Source organism: Rhineura floridana, chromosome 8 (genome assembly GCF_030035675.1).
Source record: "Rhineura floridana isolate rRhiFlo1 chromosome 8, rRhiFlo1.hap2, whole genome shotgun sequence".
In the NCBI taxonomy this organism is placed as follows: Eukaryota; Metazoa; Chordata; class Lepidosauria; order Squamata; family Rhineuridae; genus Rhineura; species Rhineura floridana.
This window is the reverse complement of record NC_084487.1, coordinates 45,662,691-45,687,485: the sequence shown is the minus strand read 5'-3', so window position 1 is coordinate 45,687,485 and position 24,795 is coordinate 45,662,691. Positions and strand designations below refer to the sequence as shown.

The 24,795-nt window shown below is 41.9% G+C and overlaps 1 protein-coding gene across 1 annotated transcript in view; it reads right to left on the bottom strand.

Moving 5' to 3' along the window:
• The window catches only part of CACNA1I (calcium voltage-gated channel subunit alpha1 I), a 483,310-nt gene that overhangs the window by 48,033 nt on the left and 410,482 nt on the right, over nucleotides 1-24,795 (bottom strand). Inside the window, exons 22-28 of the mRNA XM_061582812.1 lie at nucleotides 24,124-24,249; nucleotides 20,474-20,563; nucleotides 13,019-13,211; nucleotides 11,849-12,000; nucleotides 6,506-6,615; nucleotides 2,554-2,687; nucleotides 880-950 (exon numbers count right to left, since the gene is read on the bottom strand). Coding sequence (XP_061438796.1) covers nucleotides 880-950; nucleotides 2,554-2,687; nucleotides 6,506-6,615; nucleotides 11,849-12,000; nucleotides 13,019-13,211; nucleotides 20,474-20,563; nucleotides 24,124-24,249 — 876 coding nt within the window. The remainder of the gene's footprint in view (nucleotides 1-879; nucleotides 951-2,553; nucleotides 2,688-6,505; nucleotides 6,616-11,848; nucleotides 12,001-13,018; nucleotides 13,212-20,473; nucleotides 20,564-24,123; nucleotides 24,250-24,795) is intronic.

The following is a 24,795-nucleotide window of genomic DNA, read 5'->3' as shown; positions in this document are numbered from 1 at the left end:
CAGGGCTTTACAGATAGAAAGGGGATTATCTCAACCCTTTACAACATTCTTCTAGATGTTAGATTCAGACCCTTACAAGGTCTCTGTTTATTGTGGGAAGCTGATATAAGGGAACCTCTTGCTGATTCAGTGTGGTCCTCCTTGTGGACATCTGCAGCATTTAAAACACTCTCAGCTTGTGTGAGAGAGGCAACTTTAAAAAGCACACACTGTTGGTATCTAACCCTGATTACACTTAACTACATGAATCCCTTTTTTTCTCCCAAGTGTTGGAGGGGGTGCAATGAAAAAGGAACATATATCCATATGTGGTGGTCTTGCTCTTTTGGTTATGAATTTTGGGATCTTGTGTTTAACCACATCTCTAAAATTACATGACAGACTGTTCCTAAATCCCATTCCATAGCCCTTCTCTCTGTTTTTATCAGCCCTATTCTGCTTTAAAAATACCTTATTATTTACCTATTAGTGGCAATATGTCTCACAATAGCTGCAGAGTGGAAGTCTTCTACAGCTTTCTCTCTTGGAAACTGCACTTGTGTGTTTGGCACTTAATGCTGCTGGAAAAGTTAACTTACTCTATACGTCTGGCAAGAGATGAGGCGAAACCTGATGCCTTTGCAAAGGCTTGTTTTCCTTTTATTTCCTTTATTAATTCCTCTTCTGATGGTATTAAGCCCCCAGCATTCCATGCTAATTTATGATGCAATTTTATATAACAGTGTTTGGTTGTTTTATCTTGCTACTGTTGATGTACTGTATTTTCTTTGTGTCATACTTTGTATGTATGACCCCCTTTCCTTTTGTTATGACCTGCATTTGTTGCTTATTTTTGAAATACATTTTAAAAATGGGGGGGGGAGATATGGCTTCTTTTACCTGTGGCAGTGCTTGCACAACTGTATCCAGTAAAGCTCGCATCCCAGTTGCCATCTTCAGAAGCTTCAAAACTGTCATGAGAAAGAAAGCCAAGTGGCAGCTCAGTGCTGGGGAAGCACACAGTGCTTTCCTTTTCACGTAGAAGCAGCACACCAAGCAGTAGTTCTATTGCTGGTCTCTCCCCCTAATGAAACTGATTAGAGAATACTCCTGCCAACATCTCATCTTTTTCTCTCTACCACCCAGTTTCTTTTACTTCTCAGCCATCAACCACCTCTCTGTTGAACCCCCTTCTATTTTTCTCTGTCCTAGAGATCTTCCACATCTCTCATTTGACTTCCTTTCCAATTAGCTTTTTCTCCACACCCCTAGTGATATAGAAACTTAGCATACTGCAATTTCCCACTTTCCACAGGTACAGTTTTGAGAAGAATGCATCACTGTTTGCTGATGAGTCATCGACAGATATACTACTGCATGTAACCGCTTTGGGTATGCAGCACCTGTATGCATGCAGGGGAGCACTGGTCTGAAAAAAATTGCATGGAAAGGATTTGGTGATGGGCTCAGGTTGGAATTGGCTTGCCTATAATTAGCTTACTTAGGCTCAGTTTGAATTGGGCTCAAACTGGTTCATTTAAACTCTGGCTGATTCTCAGCTCCAGGCCTTGTTGTGCTTATGATGGAATTACTGGAAACATGAGAAACCCTGGGAAATGATAGTTCCCAGGAATCATGGTGTGTAACCATGATGCAGATCAGCATGCTCTTGAATACCAGAGTTCATAGGAAGTGGATCCTTACTAATGATCAAAATTATGATACCAAGTGGCCTTAGCATCCTCAGTGCTGCTCCATAGCCCACTGAAGGTTGCAACAAATAGCACAGCAGTCATTCTTATGACTTCTAATATCACTAAGTAAATGTCAGTGGGAATCACTCCCAAACTAATGACTACAGGAGCCTAGATTGACTCAGCTCATAATGACCCCATACATTCCTAACTGGGGAAGTTTGTACACTGAACACCCCAGTTTTGAACTCTGGCTACATCCCTCTCAAAGGTGCATGTGATTACAGCACCCATATGTCTGGCAAAATCCCAATTAGTTGGGTGTGTCTCTTTGTGGAGGTTGCTCAGTTGTCATCACAGGAGAAAGGAGCACTGATCAAGTTTGCTGCTGTGGGGAAAATTTAGAACAATAGGAACCTGCATAGTGTTAAAAAAAAAGCAGAGCTACTCATACCGAATAGAAGAATCACACACTGGATAATCATGGTAGGAGAAAGGTGTCTGCATGACTGTATCTGTGTGGCTCTTGCATGCATACAAGACAACAAATTACATAAGCATCAGGGACGTGTGGAGCCCAAAATGTGATTTAGCATAGAGGATGTTTTTAAATTTTCTTCTGTCTGCTCTCCTACTAATTCATTAGGAATATGGTTCAGACCATTGAACCATCTAGCTCAGTACTGTCTACACTGACTGGCAGTGGCTCACCAAGGTTTTAGAGAGGAAGCCTTTCCCAGCCCTGCTGGGGGATGCCAGGGACAGAACGTGTGACTTTCTGCATGCAAAGCAGGTGCTCTCCCACTGAGCCACAGCCCTTCCCCATTCTCCTCCAAACTTGGCTATTGCTCAGCCTGTGCTCTGTAGCTCCCTGGCTCACCTCGGGCAATGCGCAGTACTCTCATGATACGGATGATGGTGGGGTTGATGGGAAGGGCAGCATTGATTTCAATCTCCTCAAGTGTGATGCCCATGACTGAGAGAAGAACAATGGCCAGGTCCAGTTGGTTCCACCTTTAAGAGATGGGGAAGAAAAATCAAGCTTTTCTATCTCATTGTAAGATGGAATCAATTTATCCCTTTGTTAGTTTTCATAAACAAAACACTTCCAAACTAGGAAATCAATTTATTCCTTAAGGCATAGCTTATGAACAAGTTATTTGGAATTTTGTACTAATCAAGTGTTCCAATTTATTAATTGGTATAAAACATGCAAATCTGTGCCTGCTAATTAAGTAAATGGGCATGCCAATTTAATAAATGGGCATCCTTTATTTTGGCTGCTCCATTTGTTTTCATGACTATGTATGTATGTGGTGGGCGGACACAGACTTTTTGAAATGACACATGAACATTCTTAATACTGAGATAGGGTGCCTCTAATTCATTATTATCCACTCTGATTGACAGCAGCATTCCCAGTCGTGATGTCTCAGATTCTTTAACTGGAACTTTCAGGGATTGAATCTGGGGCCTGCGGTATACCCTTGAGCAATGGTGACTAGAGAAAGAGCTAAGAGATGCACATAACACTGGGAGACAAACACTTTGTAAAGGCAAAGAGGTAGGCAGGGTGATGGGAAATGACTGGGGAGTTCTACTGAATGAAGGAATACCCTGATGACTATCCCATCTATATTTCTGTTAGCCTCTAAGCCAATCTTCCCCAACCTGGTGCCCTCCAGGTATTTTGGACTACTACTCCCATCACTCCCAGCAGGCATGGGCAGGGATGATGGGAAGTACAGACCGAAACATCTGGAGGGTACCAAGTGAGGAAGCATTACTATGTAAAAACTTTAGTGGTCACAGTTTTCAGAGTTTTCCCCCAGGAAATCAATGTGTTGTGAACTTCTTCCCTTTTTGTCCACATGCAGAATTTATCCGGTTTCCAACATATTGTGTAGTTTACACTAAACTTTGCTTTTTCATGTAGTCACTCATTTCAGACATCAAAGAGCAATGGCTCTATGTTGGAGCTGGCTCTGAGGGCCTGCACCTGGTGTCAGGCCAAGGAGACAGTATAGGGTTGCTTCTGGTGTACCTTCCACCCTGCTGCCCAGCAGCTTCTCTGATCAAGCTGGCAGAGGCCGTCTCAGCTGTGGTATTGGGGAACCCCAGAACAATAGTCCTGGGTGATTTCAGTGTCCATGCTGAGGCTGCCTCTAGTGTTCCAGCTGCGGACTTCATGGTCCCCATGATGACCATAGGGCTATTTCAAGTTGTCACCAGCCCAACACATAGGGCAGGGCAAACCCTCGACTTGGTTTTTGCTCCACTTGGAGGAAGGGGTGGTCTGAAGATAGGGGGTGGATGTCACCCCATTGTCATGGTCAGACCACTTCCTGGTGAAGTTTAGACTTATGGCTCCAATCCTCCCCTGCAAGAATGGTGGATAGATTAAGATGGTCCACCCCTGGAGACTAATGGAATCCACTGGATTCTTGAATGCTCTGGGGGAGTTCCCAGTAGATAGAGCAGGTGGTCCTGTTGAAGCCCTTGTCATGCTGTGGAACAGCGAGGCACATAGAGCTTCCTCTCTGGCACTGTGGAGCCGGTTTGCACCTTGGTACACCAGTGAGCTAAGGGCAAAAAACAGGCTGGATGACTGCAAGAGTATGAGTAAAGCATCATAACCATGCCTACTGTGTGGCAGTGAGGGCGGTGAAGGTGGCCCACTTCTCTGCCACCATAGCATCCTCAAGTACCTGCCCAGTGGAGCTTTCTCATATTGTCAGGGGTCTGTTGACATCAGCTCCAGGAAATGGAGTTTTAGACCCTTTGGAGGCCCACTGTGAATTGTTTGCAAGGCCCTTTGAGGGTATAGTTGCTCGACTCTGCAATAATCTTGATGTTCCCTCTGTATCTACTGTAGTCCCCAGTGAGATGTCCAGTGCAATGCCTCCTACAACTTTTGAGATTGGTTTCAATTGATGCAGCCTGATGACATGGACAAGGTGCTTGCGACGATGCAGCCAGCAATGTGTCCTCTTGAACCTTGCCCTTCTTGGCTTATTAAAGCTTGCTGAGGGGGTTTGACTGAGTGGATCCAAGGAATGGTCAATGCATCATTGTGGGAGGGAGTGGTTTTAGCTGCTCTGAAAGAGGCGGTGATCCAACCGCTCCTGAAAAAGCCCACCCTGGACCCATTGGTTTGTGGCAACTGATTGCAAATACTCCCTTTTTAGGGAAAGTGATTGAGAGGATTGTGGCCTAGCAATTGCAAATACTCTGGGATGAAACAGATTATCTTGACCCATTCCAATCTGGGTTCAGGCCTGGTTATGGGACTGAATCACCCTTGGTCACTCTGATGGATGACCTTTATCAGGAGGAGGACAGGGGGGAGTGCAATCCTGTTATTTTTACTTCATATCTCAGTGGCTTTTGATACCATTGACCACGGTAACCTTCTGAGCCGACTTGGTGAGATGGCTATTGGACACTGTTTTACAGTGGTTCCAATCATACTTCCAGAGATGTTTTCAGAGAACAGCACTGGGTGATTCTCTTTCAGTCCCCTAGCAGTTGTGCTATGGGGTGCCATAGTGTACCATTTTGTCTCCAATGCCATTGAACATCTGTATGAAGCCCTTGGGAGTGGTCATCAGGAGATTTGGGGCAAGGTGTCAGCAGTACTCTGACCCAGCTCTATTTCTGTGTAATATCTGAGTCGGGTGAGGCTGTACAAGCCCTGGACTGGTGCCTAGACTTAGTGGTGAGCTGGATGGGGGCCAATAAACTAAGTCTGAATCCTAGCAAGATGGAGGCACAGTGTGTTGGTGGTTCCCGGGTTCAGATAATTGGTCAGTTGCCTACTTTGGATGGGGTTGTATTCCCTCTGAAAGAGCAGGTTGGTAATCTGGGGGAGCTCCTGGATTCATCTTTGTCGCTAGAGGCCCAGGTGACCTCAGTGGCTAGGAGTGACTTTTACCAGCTTCGGCTGGTAAGACAGCTGCGGCCGTTCCTGGACTGGGATAGCCTGATCACTGTTGTCAATACACTGGTAACCTTCAGGTTGGCTTCGTGTAATGTGCTCTATGTGGGGCTACCCTTGAGGTTGGTAAGAAAGCTACAGCTGGTGCAAAATGTGGTGGTGCAACTGGTCACTGGGGCAGGGTATCACCAGTATGTTACCCTGCTGGTGAAAGAATTGCACTGGCTGCTACCGGGCTAAGCAAGATTCTGGTTTTTGTGTACAAAGCACTATACAGCTTGGGATCACAATAACTTAAAGATTGTCTTACCCCTTATATACTCAGGCGATCATTATGCCCTGCTGGTGAGGGCCTCCTGCAGATACCATCTTATCAGGAGGTCCATTCCACACAACATAGGAAGAGAACATTTAGTGTAGTGGCATTTACCCTTTGGAATTCCTCCCCTTTAAATATTAAACAGGCGCCATCTCTCTTATCTTTTCGGCACCTACTGAAGCACTTCCTCTTTCAACAAGCCTTTTACTGAGTCTGTGTTGGAATTGCTTTTTAAAATATTTTTAAAGCTTTTTAAAAATATCATTTTAAAGATGTTTGTTTTAATGTTTTTAAAAATATTGTTTTACTATATTTTAAAGTCTGTTTTTATGATGATTTAGTGTTTTTAGTGTGTGTTTTTGCTGCCCTGTGCTCCTACTGGGAGGAAGGGCAGGATATAAATAAATAAATGTATTTTGCCAGCTGCCATGGATATCGGGAATGAGTCTCTTAGACTTTAAATGCTGATTAGAATATAGTAGTAGTTCAGATAGGCAATGTTTTTCCAAATACAGAATGTGTCACCTCTGATCTTCTGTGTACTACCGAATATGACTCACATTCCTTCCTGCTCACCTGTCTTTGAAGAAGCGTCTCAGCCCAAAGGCTACAAGCTTCAGAACTGCCTCCAGGACAAACACTGTGGTGAACATATAGTTGCAATACTTGAGAGCTGTCTCTAGAGACTAGGAATAGAAGAGAAAGTGAACATTAACATTATCAAGCTCCTAACCTGCTCTGTGAGAATCAAGAGGAGGGAGGAGTGGAAGCACACTTACTGATTTTGAGCATGTGTACAACCTTCTTTCCTGGACTGAGTTCAGAAAAGCCATTTTGTTCCAGTTTATAGCAAATATCAGGTGTGCACATCTTTAATTGAATGGCCTTGTGTCAATCACAAACGCCCCTCCTCTCCCTGTACTGGAACAGGGGTTGTGCACTGCACTGATTAACCAGTCCTTGTGTTAATGACACCTCCCCGTTTCTCAGAGCAGTTTTTCAAAAGTAATCTCTCCCACTTTAAAACACACACAATAAAACACTGAACAAATGGCTCCCCCAAGAAGATACTTTAGAAATCAGCTTAGGGTAGAAACCTAACCCATAAAAAAAAGTCATTGGGCACCATCTGCCCTGTGAGAAGGAAGAAGAGAGCAAGGGAAGCTGTACATAGGTGAGGTCTGGTGAAGGCAGGAGAAATCAGGGCTCACCCTGCAGGTGAAAAAACAACCCATGTCTCCTCCTCTTTGCAGAGATATCTGCACATAGCTTAAGTTCTTGAATGATGAGCTATTTGCATCAAAGATTATGTCTACAGTGGTGTACCTCAAGTTTCTTAACATTGTTTCTTTATTGTTCCTTGCTGAGAAGATGTGCATGTTTCAGCCTTGTTTACAGTTGATACATGATTCATCTTGCCATGATGACTGGCTGTTCTTTGAATGTTTTTGTAGCAGGTTTTAGTAGCTTAAAAAACCCCAAACAAATGCCAAATTTGTGCAAAGCCATGTAAAAGCCTTTTACTTACATTGCTGACTTCACTGCTGTAAAAAAAATCTTTTTTAAAAAGTGGCACAAGAAACCCTGCAGTCATGTCTTTTTAAGGGGCTGCAAAACAAATGGTGTATACAATATCTCCCCATATCTCTCAGGTGCATTAAGATCTGTAAGGGAGGTCCTTCTCATGGCTATAGTGCATGGTGTGATGACTCACGAAAGGGTCTTCTTTGTGGTGGAACTCCCTCACTGTGGAAATACTGCCATCTTTTTCACTGACGACTTTTTGCTGACATATTTCTTTTGGCAGGCATTTGGAGGAAGAGTGTAGCTGTAGTTAAGAGTGTTTTGAGAAGGTGCTGCTGCTGATTTGCTATACTTGCTTATTGGTTTAATGTATTTATGATGTGTTTATTTGATTGTTGTATGCTGCCCTGTGACCTTATGGGAGGATGGGTTTACAGTTGATACTTGATTCACCCTTCCAGGATGATTGGCTGTTCTTTTAATGATTTTGTAGCAGGTTTTAGTAGAAATATTTAGTAGAAATATGGATGATGATGATGATGATGTGGGGGAAAACAGCAACACTGAAAAGATGTCTCAGTTTGCAGACTAGTGAATGCATGTGTGCATACTTCGATTATAATAATTTAGTAAACTGCTAAATATGGAAGAGGAAGATGAGCATGATAATTGATACAAGGAGTGAAATATATATCCAAATAGTGACTGCTGGCTCTAAGGCAGGGATGGCTCCAGGCTTGAGGGGGCCTTGGTCAAGCTGCCTTCTGGGGGGGCCCTTGAGGGTTAACTGGGCACTGGTGGGTAGAAGTGATAGAAACAGACCAATGATGCTAGCAATGCTCTGGGCCACCATGGCACCACTGATTTTTTCTTTTCTTCTTTTCCATAGCACAGAAGTGGCTAATACCCATTCTGGGTGGCCTGACCCATTCTGGATGGATCAGAAGTGGCCTGATCCATCCCCCAGACAATTTTTCCCCCTCCCAAGACTCCACCAGTGTGGTGGTGGGAAAAAAATTAAAAAATTAAAATAGACACAGCACTGGAGTGGGATGGGAAGTTTAAACCCAGTGCTCTGATGTAAATCACCTCCTCCCTGGCCATTAGATCAATCATTTGATAAGCAGGGAGGGCACAATAACTCCACTCCCTAATGACCAACTGAGGAGGGAGGCTGTGGGCGCATGTGAGAGTGTGGGTAGTCACACTCACCACTGGCATGCAACTCCATGAGGATTGGCCAGTGTTTAAAGTGGTTTAGCCACCCTTGCCACAAAAAAGGGACTGGGGAACCCAGAGTAGTGCAGGTATCGACATTCCTCCTCTGTTGTTGGTCAGCCATTGCCACTTCTAATTCCCCCACCCACTCAGAGTAGATCTGGCTAGGCTGGGATGGCTGAAGTGATGATGGTCGCCAGTCAGCAAGAGAAGAGAAGCACTATAATCGGTGCTTCTTGGTTCACTTCCACCATTGCCACTTGCCTGGAGTAATGTAGGCAAAGGCTTCGCTTCCATCAACGGCCTGGCTGGATACAACACTGCTTCCACCATCTTCTTCATTCTTCTCAGCGCCTCTGGATCACATCTTTGATGTAAAGCTATGATGGCTGGTGGCTCCATGTCAGTGGGGCAGTGGAATCTGCTCTGGGTTTTAGTCCAAACTTCTCAAGGAGTTGGCTTTGCACCTCAAAATACTGAAACGGATTCCACTGCCCCACTGACACAGAGCCACCAGCTACCACTGATGTAAACACATCAAGGGAAGGGGCCCAGGTGCACTGGAGAGAAGAAAGAGATTGACCATGGCAGTGGTTGTAGCTGCCTTGGAGAGTGCTCCTCTGCAATGCCGGCAAAAACAATGTTTAAAATAAGGAGACTAGTATTGGCACAGGTGGGGCCCCCAGAGCCTGTGGATCCCAGGAATTCATTTAACCAGACTGGGTGCCAAGGGATATTATGGTAAATCTACTACCTCTTCTCTGAAGTACTCATTTTAGCACAAATACCCTGTAGCAGAGTTTAAACCAGGACAGGACTTGGTACTAGATGCACCTAACATCTCATATGAGTCATATTGCATTCCATGGAAATTAGTCACATTGCATCCCATGCCACAAGACAGTTCTGCTCTGAGCAATCTCTGTTTGTCTGAATGATTGTATCTTTGGAAGGTGGGTGGTATGAAAGGGATCATAATACAATTACACAGCACTTCTGATATCAGTATTGTAGGATAGCTTTCACCATAATTTAACTGAGGGTTCTCCAAAGAGAACAATCTATTAGTGGTATCTCCTTGTCATTGCCGAGGAAGCTGAAAACTAACTTTTCTGAAGCATTTAGTGGACCTTTTCAAATTGTATGAAGTTCCTGCAAATCATCCCCCTAAAAGGTTTGGATAATTATGTCTGGCATATCTGGAGTTCCTTATATCTGAGCCATCTTAAAACATTTTATAGGCATTATACAGACATAATTATCCCTTTCTCAACAGATTTGGAAAGTGAGATACAAGGAGGCAAAGGGAGAGGCCTCTCACAGATGAAGATTTGGTGGGTATAACAAAGAGAGAGAAGAGAGATCGGATTATGAGTCTTGCATTGTAAACCAAAAGAAACTGAGATGCAGGACTATAGCATGCTCGGCATGCTTTAATTCAAGGTATAAACTATAGGAGTACTGAACGAATTTGCTTCTGAAGTCTGACAGAAAGAGAAGGCGAGAAGGTGACTGCAGTCCCAGACACTTCAGTTCTTAGAAATTAAAGGCCTTGCTACAAATAGCCTCTTGAAGACAGCAGGCTCTGGAGGCAGGGGTTTCTTGACATGTGTGAACACAGAAATAAGCAGAATATACTTGGGCAGAGGAATCATATACAAGATGAAAAGGTCTTTTTCCTTCATCTAACTCTCTCTCCCTCTCTCTCATTTACCTCAGGGAGCCAAAAATCCCGTTTCTCAACTAAGCTTCTCTAATACATTTGTGAGGGTTTTGGTAACATCTTCCTTTCAGTTTAGGAGAATTAGGCTGTGTGCACATCACAGGCTTAAAATGCAGCAAGGCTGTTTTTTCTTACTGTGTTTCAATTCAGTTTTGCAAATCCTGGTGTCTCCAGCAGCCCGCTGTCTGTACCTGGTTTCCTCACTTTCTCTCCCACCCCAACTCCTCTTGGCAGAGCTTTCATCCCCCCAACTCTGCTCCCATGGAAATCATCTTCTCATTGTTTCTCCTGGTGTTGGCACTTTAAATAATCAAAGTGAGTGAGAGTAGGCGGATCCCTGCTTCTTGTTTACAGAGAGTGATGGATCTCCCCCCCCACATGCCACCTCTTGTTTTAAAATGAATGAGACTTGCAGTCCTAACCCACTGACCAGGGAGCAAGCTTCAAGGAATTCAATGCAGCTTACATGGGTAGGACTGCAGTGGGTAGGCAGTGGGTGGGAAATGGGATTCTCCTCCGCAATATATATGCACACACACATCCTCCTGATGTCAGGCATGTAGGACCTCCCCTAGGAAATGTTTTCACTGTATACACCTGGGATTCACTACTCAAACAGTTTTAAAGTCAGAGTAAAGCTGGTTTTGGGGATACCACATCAAAATGCAGTATTTCAGAAGCCAGTGAATTGTGGGTAATTGTGGGTAATGTCATGTGTACATGGATTCAAAGAACAGGGATGACTGCATTTTAAGCCAGTAATGTGTCCCTACCCTCAGACATGAAGGATTCACTCTCTAAGAACATGCCATTTCCCCCCTACTGGGTGATGAACTCTTTTGGGCATGCAGCTAAATGGGGCACAAGGAGTAGTAAACATACTGGTTCAAGGAATATAAATATCATCCATCTTGCAGCAAACTGTAAAAGCACTACATGCACTGTGATACATTCCCTACATTTCAAAAGAAGAGAAAACAGAGGTGAGCTTTTTTTTACGTACTGCCAAATAGTTTGCGCCGACCTGCTGTAATTATCCTGCTGGTTGGTTCAGTTTAAGGAAAACTTTGCACAGCAACATCCTTCATCAGGTTCACCATGGAACCTTTCAGCTGACAGAGCAGAAGGTAGTATAGCAGGTAGCTCTAGTGAAACTATACAGGAACCAGGCGTATGTTGTAGTCAAGCATGTTTTGTTTTTTGTTCAAAATAAACAGGAGAATACAAGCTGGAAAGTATGAAGAAATGGTAAAAGGAAACTGCTGTAATTTGTTGTGTGAGTAGTTCTTTCTGTAGTCTGTTCCCAACTCATTTTCTAACACCTGCCACATGTTACTTAATTGCTAGACACCTATTTTTGAAAAAATTGTTATTGCAAGAAGCAGCCCTTAACGAAAAAGAGAGAAGGAGAAGGAAGGCATAAAGGCAGGATTTAGTCCCTTGAAGTCACTCACCATTGGTTGGTTGTAGTGTTCCAGGGACATGGTGACGACATTGAGGCAAATGACGAAAGTGATGAAGATGTCCAAGTAGTGGCTGGTGCAGACCGAATGGATGAGGAGGCGGACAGAGCAGTAGGTGGCATAATATGGCAAGCGCTGTGCTTCTTCAACGGGGGTGGGGGGAGCAATCCATAAAGGGGCAGAGAAGTGGGAGAGGGGAAGGATTGAGAGAGAGATGGGGGGAAACAGAGAGAGAGAGAAATGGGAAGAGGTGAAGAAAGAAAGGGAAAGAATGGAAACAAAAGGAAGGGAGAAAGAGGATGCAAGAAGAAAACACAGAGAGGAGGATATGATAAAAAGGAACACAAGTAAGGGGAAGAAGAAGACAGAAATGCAGGTGAACAAATGGAGGGGAGAGGAAGAGATAGGATAGGACAGGACGAGAGTGACAGAAAGAATCCGTTAGTCCTGTATTTGTGGAAATGATACCAAACCAGCATTTCATGCTCCAACAAATTAAGCTTTGAAATCATAAGAGGAAGCAAGCATCTTCAGAAGAGGAAAATCTGAATGAAGGAGAATATAAGGGAGCTCCATGGTTTCAGGATGGAGATGCATTCAAAAGAGTTTTAAGGAGAAGATGAGGGCAGAGAGTGGGTGAGGGGAAGGATGGGCTGATTAATGTCCAGGTGCATTGTTTGGTCTTGTTCTCATTAAATCACACACACACACACATTAGGGGCACAATGAAACAGAATTCTCTTGATCCCAAGGCTGCCTTGGAACATCATTGATGAAACAATTACAGGAAGAAGACACATATTTTTCTTCTCCCCTGTCCCGTCCCCCCAGTGTACTATGAATTAATCTGTCAGAAAGTGGCTGGTGCCAGGGAGCCCATTTATCCAAAGGGAAGCTGATGTTACAGTTTTGGGGAAAGAGTCTCTAAAAAGGCATGAAAGGGGAGGTGCATCCTTGTGGAAAACATGCCATGCATTCCTCAGGGCTCGGAGGTGGAGAAGGGTCAATCTGAATAAGACATGTGTCAGACACTCAGTGACGTTTGACCAAGCAGCAAACAACTCTGAGAGCTTTGACATCCACATATATGCTGTAGAAGGGAAGGTTTTTCTCAGAAAACTTCAGCCTTCAAACCGACAAAACACTTAGGTTATTCCTTACTCCTACGCTTCTTCTCCAGGCGCCTCAGGCGCTTTTCCTCCCGCCGCCGGGCCTCCTCTGCCTCCTGGTGTTGCCGGCATTTGTGGAAGTTCTCCACCACCACCCCTACAAACATGTTGAGCACGAAGAAGCTGACGATGAGCAAGAAAGAAATGAAATAAAGGAGCATCCAAGGGTTGTTGTTGGTCACTGGCTGGAATTAAAAAGGAAAGAAAGAAAATGTTTGTAGTTAGCATGTTATTAAATAGGGTTATGAGGGAAAAGACCAAGATGATGATTTTGTTGTTGGAAATCAAATTTTTGTAAAATAAGGAAGGCGATTAGAATTTATAATTCATATGACTAACAGGAGACCTGTGAAATGTCATAGAAATATGGCACCGCACAAGGCACATCAACCCCTCATGACAACCATATTTGTGGTTTACCAGGAAGAGTCTTTATAGGCAGTCCTTCCTTGACTGCCATGTTCTTTTCTTTCCTGCTACTGGGAAAAGAATAGTTTATATACTGTATGTACAAACAGAGGTACTTTAGTTAGTGACATTCATCCATTCTTTGTCACAAGCACTGCTTTAATTAACAATGGGAACAACGGAAGAGCAGTGTCCTGGTGAAGAGAATGAATACTAAGTTGGAAAGCTCCTGGTTTACTGGGTGGTTTTATGCAAGCCCCTTTAGGGATAACAATAATAATAATAGTGGTATGTCTTTGCAGGTTTCTTGTATGGATTATGAATAATTTATGTGGCTCACACAGGAAAATCAAAACAATCACTCCATCCATTTTTTATCTCCCCCTCCCATTAAAAAGTGCTTTAATCTGTTGCTTTTTTAAAGCTTTCAGATGTATTGGGCTGTTTCACATGATGATCTTGTACAAATTCCAAAATGGTGTTATTCCCCCTCCCTGCAAATCTGTGAACGTTTGATAATCATAGGAATACAATGTCAACAGCGCTTACTTAAACAGATGTCCAAACATGATGTGACATGTGTGTCTGTATGTGGCGTGTGTGTATCTATATGTGTTGGGGTTTGCAGGGATGGCATTAGTATTAATAATCTTGGTATTTGGAATATAGGAATAATAATTATAGTATCAGAGAAGTGTAGGAGAATTATAATAATTGTCTAAAGAACTCATTTAGCAATGTATACACAAAGAATTAATATTCATTCAAAATTATCAACCAAAAGTACCATTAAATATCAGAAATGAGTATGGACACAATAGCATCTTAGAGAGAAATAATTTTGGGGCTGTATGTGTGGTATATTTGCTACCTGAAATGCCAAGGAGAATTTCCAGATGGGAAATAAAGCTAAGATAGAGAGCTTGAACTGTTTAATCTTATCCATGTCTACTTAAAAGTAAATCCTATTGAGTTCAATGGGGTTACTTTCAGATAAATGTGTAGAGGTTCACATCCCAAGGGTCTTCCAGATTATTTAACAACAACAACAACAACAACAAAAACCTGAATTTTCTCTTTGCATCTTGCTCATATAAGAATTCCTGCATGAAATTTTGTTCTATGTCCTCAAGGGGAAGAAGTCTTCTTGTTGTTGGGGCAATCATTCTGTACCCCATTTGTAAAGGGAGAATGCAGAGCCCTCAAAAAATTAAATTAGAACAACAGCAACAAAAGATTGCTTTAGAGTGAGGGAATACATGAGCACTCCTGTGCATGAATGTCATGAGAGAGGAACTTGTTAATAAAATACAATTTATTAAAACCTGACAAATGGCACAGATGGTGGTGATCAGGCTGTCATTGGTAAATAGTGATCTCACAGCCACTATCCAGTAGGTGTCCATGACATTCGAGCAACTGAAGTAATCACAATTGGGGATGCTGTGAGCATTCAAATAGGGGCACCTGCAAAAACTCAGCCCTTTCCTGGACAAATCACAATAGATGTGCAGAGCTGAGCAGCGGAGAACTGCACTTTACCAGGGACAAACACTGCAGATAGACTGCTGGGAAAATACCCTGCAACAGAAGCACAGTTTGGGACCTGTTTACGTGAAGGATTGCTTTAACCCATATATGTCCATGCAACTACTTTGATCTGCAGAACTGGCACTTTTACAAGTGCCATATGTTTGTTTCACTTGAAGGAATTAGTCTTTTAATATGGCACTTTCACTATACTCTTTTCAGAGCCTGCCAAAAACATTTTTGTTTAGGCAAGCTTACCAAAACATAAAAAAGCAACATGTATTTTAATCGGTAATATTAGTTTATAGTGTATTTTTTAATCTGTTGATTAAATTGGCTGGTTGTTATGCACATTAACTGCTCAACTTACATTTCCTTTAAGTTGTTTTTAACTTTGTATTTTATTGACAGTTTTAAAGTATTTTTTATATTCTTTGAAACCTGCTTAGAGGTTTTATTTACAATTAAGTGGTAAGGTATACAAATTCTGTTAAATAATATAAATAAAAGTGTCTTCAGCAATTATGTCTGAACACCCTTCCCTTTCAACAACCGAGTAAACAACTGAATTGCACATTTATTGCACAGCATAAAACAGAATAGTCTGAAAGACCCTAAAGATAGGAAGTCTTGAAGTCACACAGAAACCTCTCTTTAGCCAACTTCTAGTTTTCCATATTTCACTATAAGCATTCATGTCGCTCTTTTTCTGTGTATGGGGAAGAACTGGTTTGTCCACCTGTTTTGGATGTCCGTAGTGCTGTTGTGAGGTTGTGCTAGAAATGGTCCTCTCAAAAGCACTGAGGAGACTAGCTGAAAACTATTCTGCTTTATCAAGTTCACAGTGTGGATGTAATATATCATCAGCACTGTTTTGGCCCTGTGTGATGGCCAGCTGCATTAGGGAAGTAATCTTGCATTATTAAAGGAAGAGCAGCAGATTTCAGCTGCCAGCAATGAAAAACCCTGCTTAGGGTGAGAACTGTTGCAAGTGATTATAAATCCAAAGAGCATACTGTCATGCCCCAAAGGACACATACTATTACTGCAAAGCCATTACAGGATAAATAAGAAGACAGTGATCAACATGGATTTTTGCAAAAGGAATAGATGAGGGAGCATTAAAATGATTTTATCCATGCTAGTTACCTGAAAGATATGCCATGTCTCTGCACATGCACAAAAAAGGTGATGGTGACACCCACTGCAAGTTTGAAAGGCGATGACAAAATGCAGGAAGATGGGATTGGGACAGCATAAAAATATTACCAAGAAGTTAATCAATTAAATAAATAAATCTGTAAGCGTTGTTAAATTTTGTATATCCAAATTGTTTCCTATTGGTCAATGAAGATAATTTTTTTCCCTTTAGAAGGCCCTAAATGGCTGGATGAGGTTTCTTCAGAGGCCTACCATCAGCTCAAATACAGTCGGTTTGATTCTGAAGGTTCAATGACATGTAACTTAAAAAAAAATTAAATAGCAACCAGGGCTTTTGGGGGGGCAGAGAGTGATCAAGATTAGGACTGTGGCACTCAGGGGATGTTTTAACCCTTTATTCCTAACAGCAGTTCCAACAAAAATTACAATTGTTTCATCTCCACAATCAGAACCAGCAAGACACAGCTGACTTTCCATGGTAAGGCTAAGGTTGTCCAAGGTGGGGCAGGGGGAGTAAAAATGACTGTACTCACTCTGATTTTGTGTTATGCCACATCCCCATGGCAGCCATATTGTGTTATGGCATCCCCTCCACTGTAGCCATTTTGTGTTCTACCACACTCTCATGGCAGCTGTTTTGCGACTGGTGCCCACAGCACTTTCTCAAAATTCAAAATATGCCCACTGGTCCAAAAAAGGTTGTCAACCCCTGTCCTAGCACAACAAAACCCACTTTAAAAAAGAAACCAACTTTTCTGAGGTTAAGAAAGTGCTGGGGATAGGCACTGAAAAGTGTGAAATGAATTAATCACAGGAGGATGTGTAAACCACGATGAATGCAAGATGAATGTGCACTGTCATATAACCATCCAGCGAACATATCAAAACAAATGCACAGACATTTCAGATTGTGTCAGAGCAGACATCGTCTAACCACCACATAAGCTTTGTGCACACAAAATCAGGATGAATGTTCAGTAAACATCTGGAAGGGGCAAAAAGCAGCCAGTAAGGAAATACAGAGGGAGGGAATGAGAGTAGAAAAGAAGAATGTGGTCAAAGGCCTTTATATGCACTTATTTTGGTTACACTTGGGAATGAGGATGAAGAGTATCAGCCAAAGGCCATGGAGAAAATGCAGGAGGGAAATGAAGGAAGGGAGAGATGTGACACTAAGTAAGCGTTTAGAGAGGCATTTCAATGCGTACAGCAAGAGGGCAAATTAGCATTCTCTGTCTAGTAGGGCTGCTTGAGGAATTTGTTCTTTGCAAATTCTGCTACGAATTGACCTGACCTGCATCTCCCAGACCAACGTGCATATTAGAAAGTGGTTGTTTTTTGGATTTTGCACTTCTCCAAATTTTGCAATGCAACTCTCACTCAAAAAAATGTACCAAGATGCATATAAAACTGCATGTTTTCATGATAAAATACATTTAGAAATATGCACTTTGTGAGAAAGTACATTCAGGAAAATATGTTAAAAATATGTATTTTAAAATGCATTTTTTTTTAAAAAAAATACAGATTAATGTAGAAATAGGAAGCAATAGACTTATGAAAAAGTGGCATGGACCAGAAAAAGAATGATCTGTTCATTCTCACTCAGCATTTTTAGTCTAAAAAGAAATCAGAAAAATGGTCTCCAGCACTGTGTTATCTAGGGCTGTGTACCGGATTTGTACAAATCACAAACCAAATCAGGCCAATTTGTATCCTATCCAGATCAAGTTGAAGCCACTACAAATCTCTACATAGCAGATCAGCTACTTCCAAATCAATTTGCAGAGATGTGTACAGATCTGTAGCTCAAAACAGTCTCTAGTGAACCTAGACAGGGTGTCTCTGAGCAATGGAGCAATTACAACACCATGTAAGCAGAACACCAGGGTAGGGACAGAGAGGAAAGTTAAAATGCTATCAACCTACCTAATGTTCTCCATCAAAGTGCTTGGATGGGGTGAAGTCTTAAAATGCAGAAATCTTCTGTAAGTTTATCATTTAGAAATGTTTGGTGTGGGATGGATAGCATTTATTCAGCTTGTGTATGTTTACTGTTCTTTCACAATCAAGCCTAGTCCCATCCTTATTTCCATATTTTTTTTAAAAAGTTATTTTTATTTTATTCTATTGTCATTGCTAAGAATTATTATTAAACCTTGTAGGCATATTTAGCCACAGCTTTCTGAATTCAGTACCATTATTATTTTCCAATTGCTACCCACAAACAATAAAAAGCAGGCAGCTTAAGTGGTTATACTTTATGACAGAGCTTGGAAGTAACTAGTTACAAGTAACGAATTACTTGTAATTCATTACTTTTTTGAGTAACGAGTGGGTAATTCCTTTACATTTTGATTGTAATAGAACTAGGAGTAATTTTACTACTTTTGTGGAGTAATTGTAATGTTTCCAGAATTACTTTTGGGCATTACTTGGGGGGGAGCAGTGGAAGTCTTCTGCTCTTCTGATTTGTGGATGAAAATCCTGTGCCTCAAACTGGGCTTCTCTGCAGTGTCGCTCTTTCCTCATGCTCTGTGGATGGGCAGGAGGCAACGAGGGAGGAGGCGGAGAGTGAGACGGGGTGGAATGGAGAAAACAATTATTTTAAAAAATGGATAATGGTGGTGAAGAATGAAGTGGAGGGGGAAAGGATCCGGAGGTCAAGAATGGATAAAGGAGGAGAAGGAGGCAGCAGCAGAATGGAGATAAATAACTGTGGAGGTGAAAAATGACAACGTGTGTGTGTGTGTGTGTGTGTGTGTGTGTGTGTGTGTGTGTGTGTGTGTGTGTGTGTGTGTGAGAGAGAGAGAGAGAGAGAGAGAGAGAGAGAGAGAGAGAGAGAGAGAGAGAGAGAGAGAGAGAGAGATGTGTTTGCACTTGGCACACAAAGTGGCCTCCACCACCCACTCTGGCTACTGTGCTGCATTTGCAGTATTTTAATTTTTTTGCATCTCAGGGGAAAATGTTTGCTTGAGTGAGTTGGTGGCAGGGCAGGGTCTGGGAGGTGGTTAAGTGAGAGAGATTATGCTGGCTGGCTGAGTGGGGGGGTTGCACTTGGTTTGGCATGCAAAGATCTGAGTAGTGGCCTCAGCCTCCCTCCCCACCACCCTTACCAGCGGAGAGACCACCATTGCTATCTTATGAATAAAAATAATTATTCTATTACCTCTGTATGTGTTTGTTTATTTTTAATGTTGTTTTAGGCTACTTAGATGTGCAGCAGCCAAGGCCAGCACCTTGTAGGTGTTTTCTTTAAGTAACTGAAATGTAATTGTAGTGATTACTTTGGAAGAAAAGTAAAGTAATTCGTTACTTTCAGACCAATTGTAATTGTAACTGTAATTACTACTTTTTTGGGCCATGTAACTGTAACTGTAATTTATTACTTTTTAAAAGTAATCTTCCAAGCTCTGCTTTATGATGATGATGATGATGATGATGATGATTAGCCAGCCAGCCCTTGTGGGTATGTAAGCTAGCATTCTGGGTTAAGAATCATCGTCATCATCATCTCCAATTGCTAATCACAGTGAATATTATTAATATCAAATAGTATCTTAATTTTTCTCTCATGCACTACTGCTGTTAGCGATCTGCCCCCTATACGGCAGGGTCTTTTTTTGTTTTAAACCTTTTAAAGGTGGCTAGCATGAAATCCCCTGGAACTACTTATCTGAAATTTGGCAGGGTTAATCCCCTCTATAGGGGCTGCCATGTCCACAAATTTAATGTCCCTATGTGAAACCCCCCCCTCAAAATGTCCATTTTTATTTTAAAACTTTAAGCATTAAATTCCCTGGAACTATCCATCTGCAACTTGGCAGGTTAAATCTCCTATATAGCAGTTACCATGTCTCCAAATTTCTTACCCCTAGATCAAAAAACAAGGAAGTTATGGTCATTTTGGTTTTGCAGTATAAGTAAATCGATTTCCAGAGATTTGTATTATCTGGATTATGTTCTGGATCTGGTTGGACTGGGTCTGACTCTGTCCAGGCTGGATTGCACCTGATCCGTATTTACAAATTGGAGCCACAAATCAGACCAGAGGTCCATGCACAGCCCTACTCTTATCTAAAATGGGGAACCTTTTGCCCTCCAGATGTTGCTGAATTACATCGCCCATAAGCCCCATCAAGCATTGCCAATGGCCAGGGATGATGGGAGTTGCAGTTCAGCAACATCTGGATGTCCAAAAGTTCCCCATGCTTGCCCTAGAACTTCCCACTGATTGGGGAAATGCATAACAAAACAAACATGAGTCATCAAAGGTGTATTATCCACACTATTTAACAATCCAGTTCAAACTAACATGAATAATGAGTTTGCACAGTAACTTCTGTACCTGCTGATCAACAGCCACAGCATCCAGTCCATTATACATAATGTTGACCCATCCATCTTTGGAAGCCAGCACAAAGAGTGACATCAAAGCCTGCAACACATGAAAATGAGAATTAATTTTTGACTGGTTCACGGTTAAACATTTGCTGCACACAAATGAATAACAAAAATAAAGATGTTATTTCCTTCCTCCTTCCTTCTTCCTTCTGCCACCCTGCCAAAGTTGTCCAGGAAATGTTGGGGGGGGGAATTGACTCTGAAACAGGGGACGTAAGAGAAGGAGGAACAGCCAGAGAGCTGTCCCTAGAGAAACACCAGATCAGATCAGTCATACTGCTGGTTTAGCAAACAATATGTTATGATGATATACTACATTCCTTGGTTTGTTAAAATGTCACAAATCTACCAAATCCAAAGGACTGCAAATAGGGATGGAAATATTTGTCCATTTTCATTCTCTCAGTTTCTCATTTTTAAAATCTTAAATTCACTTCTTCACATTTCTGCAGCAGTTTGTGATTTTTAAAAAAAATCCTGAAAATTTTCAACATTTTAATGTGTTCTCCTAATAAATGCCTACCATTTTGAGTAACGTACACATTTTTGCAAGCCATCTCTCCTAATATAATGCATTTTGTAATTTTCACTAATATGTTCATTTTTATGCACACTTTTTCCTAATACATGCATTTTTGTAAATATTGTTTGACTGGAGAACTGCATTGCAAAATTCGGATAAGATGTCTCTGTTTCAGTTCTCATTGCTTTGGAAAGTGCAAATTTGATAGATTTGGCTTTAAATATGAACTGAGAACCCATCCCTAGCTGAACAAAAAGGGAAACAGATGAAAAGTATCAAAAGGAACTCTGTGACAAACATTAAAAAACCTTTTAGAACTGGCTTTGAACATTTCTCTACCACATATCACTCTCCCACAGCCCACTCAGTGCAAAAGTTGGCCCTTTGAAGAAGATTCGGGAAGGCTGTAAAACGTCCCCTCCACCAATTCTGGGAAAAGAATATGAGAGGAGTGTACAGCATCAATTAAGAAAGCCTACAAATTAGATGGTGAATTTCAGCTGAGTGGATGCAAGCAGGGGAATGTTAGAATATTTTAATCAGAAACGTAAAGCATCCCACATAAACACTCAGTCAGTTTGCTCTCTTAAAAACCTCCAGAGACTGAGACTCGACAGTTTCCCTAGGCAACCATTTCACAACCATTATTTTGGGAAAAGAAGATTTTCCTAATGTCCAGTCTAACATATTTAACTGCAACCTCAACACACTATTTCTGGTCCTTGTTTCTTTGTCCCTGATAAACAGTTCTCTCCCCCTTTCTTTGATTGATTTTTTTATACAGTATTTAAAACTCGTCACTGGGGCTCTCAGGGTGGCATACAACATAAAACCTTAAAAACAACATCCCTGTTCACACAAGTAAACAGGGCATGCTGAATATGTGGTGCTGCAAAGCAGGATCATGGTGGTAAGTTCTGCCTTAGCCCTCCATGCATTTTACATATGAGTTGCTGGAAACTGCAGGAGGGGAGAATGCTGTTGCACTCATGACACTGCAGGTTTTCTACAGGCATCTGGTTGGCCACTGTGAGAACAAGATGCTGGACTAGATGGGCCATTGGCCTGATCCAGCAAGCTCTTCTTATGATAATTGGTCACCTCTCGCCTAGACTACTGTAATGCGCTCTACGTGGGGTTACCCTTGAAAACGGTCCGGAAGTTGCAACTGGTACAGAATGCAGCGGCTCGTCTGATCAAAGGCAGCCGCCGGCAGGACCATATCACTCCAGTGTTAATGGAGTTGCACTGGATAACGGTTGCTTACTCAGCCCAATTCAAGGTGTTGGTTTTAACCTTTAAATCCCTATACGGTTTTGGACCAGTCTATCTGAAGGAGTGCCTCCAGCATCGGCAGGGATGCCGCTCAACAAGATCAGCCTCAGAAGACCTTCTCTCAATCCCACCGGTTAAAACAGCTGGGCTGGTGAGGACCAGAGGGAGGGCCTTCTCAATAGTGGCCCCCACCCTATGGAACTCTCTCCCAAATGATCTCCGCCATGCCCCTTCTTTGATGAGCTTCCGCCGGACTTTGAAGACTTGGCTTTTCCGGCAGGCCTTTGGAATGGGTTAAGTTTTACTGTTGGGTTCTTAAATTCAATTTTTAATGTTCATTGTATTTTATCTTGTACGTCGCCCAGAGTGGCTGGTCAACCAGCCAGATGGGCGACTAATAAATATAATATAATAATAATAATAATAATTTTCTGCACAAATCCTGTAGATTTTGTTCAGAAGAGCTGATGGGTGCATGAAGTCAAAAGTGGAACCTGCCACCATGATCCCGATTTGCTGTACATGTTCAGTATATCCTGTTTAATTGCATGAACATGTTTGGAATTAGAATTAAGACTTTTTTGAATATTTGAAATGTGTTCTTTTTATTTATTTTAGTTTAATCCCATGTAATACACCTTTCTGCATATGTCATATGCATATGTCATACAGCAGGAAGGGCTGTAGCTCAGCGGTAGACCTTTGCATGTAGAAGATCCCAGGTTCAATTCCCAACATCTCCAGATAGTCAGGAGAGAACCCTAGAAAGCCATTGCTAGTCATTGCTGGACAATACTGAGCTAGATGGACCAATGGTCTGACTTTGTGTAAGGGGGCTTCCTAAGCTCCTATGTGTTCTAAAACCTCAACATGCTATTTCTAGTCCTTGTATCTTTTAGGCGTCCCATGCCCCAGCTTCTACCACGTGTAAAAAACATGTTTCCCTGATCTCTGATACCAGTTAAATGACTCTTGGATACTGCAATTGTGATATGCTGCTTTTATTGGCTTTTTAAAAAGTATATTTTGAATTGTTTTTGAATTACTGTATTGTACTGAATTGTTTTATTATACGCCACCTTTATATTATTTTAATGAGAGGAGGTATATAGATGTTTTTTTAAAAAAACAAATGAACCTTGAGGCATGGATTTGATCCAAAGTTAAGCACTTTGCATTCCACTGAATTCAATAATGGAATAAAGGCTGCATTCCTTCACCCAGGAAGCCCCACTGAACTCAATGGTACTTACTTCTGAGTAGACATGTATAGGATTGTGCTGTAAGTACATGCTTAACTGCAGCTTTAATTGCTGTTTTTTTTGTATGTTTGGTTTTGTCTGGTTTTATTGTACTGATTTTATTGCTGTTTGTGTTTTATCCTGGGAAACATTTGGCTGAAGGATAGTATAGAAATGTGCAAAATAGATAGGCAGAAGTGCTTAATGTTGGCTGGATTGTACCCTTTGTCTCTCTGATTCGTCTCCTCTGTAATATCTATCTGTCTTATAATGTGGTAACCAAAACTGGATACACTTCTGAAGATTAAAGGTATCTAGAGCAGTTCCGCTACCTCCCATCCTTAAATGTGAGGATCTTGTGAATGCAATCCTAGATACTGGATTCCTGCATTGAGCAGAGGGTTGGACTCGATGGCCTTATAGGGCTCTTCCAAGTCTACTATATTCTATGAATCTATATCTGAAGTTGCAGTCTTTCATTTTGGAATGAAGATGTGCAAAGCCACAGGAGAGCCTAGAATAAGTCTAAGATAACACAGAGAGTTCCACATTTACCTGGCCCAGATTGTCGAAGTTGTATTTGTGATGTACCCACTTGTAATTGGCAGCCATGCAGTCAGACCTATTGGTGATGTTTCGGATGTCCACACCCAGGCAATGATAGAACTTCCCCTTGAAGAGCTGCAAAAAGAAGCCACCTTGTCAGATGCTTTGCCATTAGGAATGGATGTGAGGATGGTGCTCCTGAACCTGGTTATGGGATAAGGAGCTTTATGCCTCGGGGTCACTGATTGCAACCTGATTTGGGGCCCATTGTGACCAAGAGTCATTTGCCACCTGACATCCGTTTGGAAGTAAGTAAATGAGAAAGTAGGCTAATAGAGACTAGCAGAATCAATTGTACCTAATCCTTTTCCCCAGGCCAGTCTAGCATTATTATGTTCCCAAATGGCTACTGTGTTTACTGAATGCAGACATATCACTTGTATGAGTTAAATGTAGGAAAATAGCAGATATTTTAAAATAAATTTACTCAGTGGTGATTACAAAAATTAAATATGTTGTCCCAGTTCCCTTTCCCATATGGCAGGGACTACGTTTATAAAAGCTCAGGGTGACTTCACATGTTAGAGGAAGAGCATCTGCTTTCTAGCACTTCCTGTACATTGTGAAACTGCCATCCCTGGAGCAGGTTACATACAGATGGCTGTGTAAACACCATACATT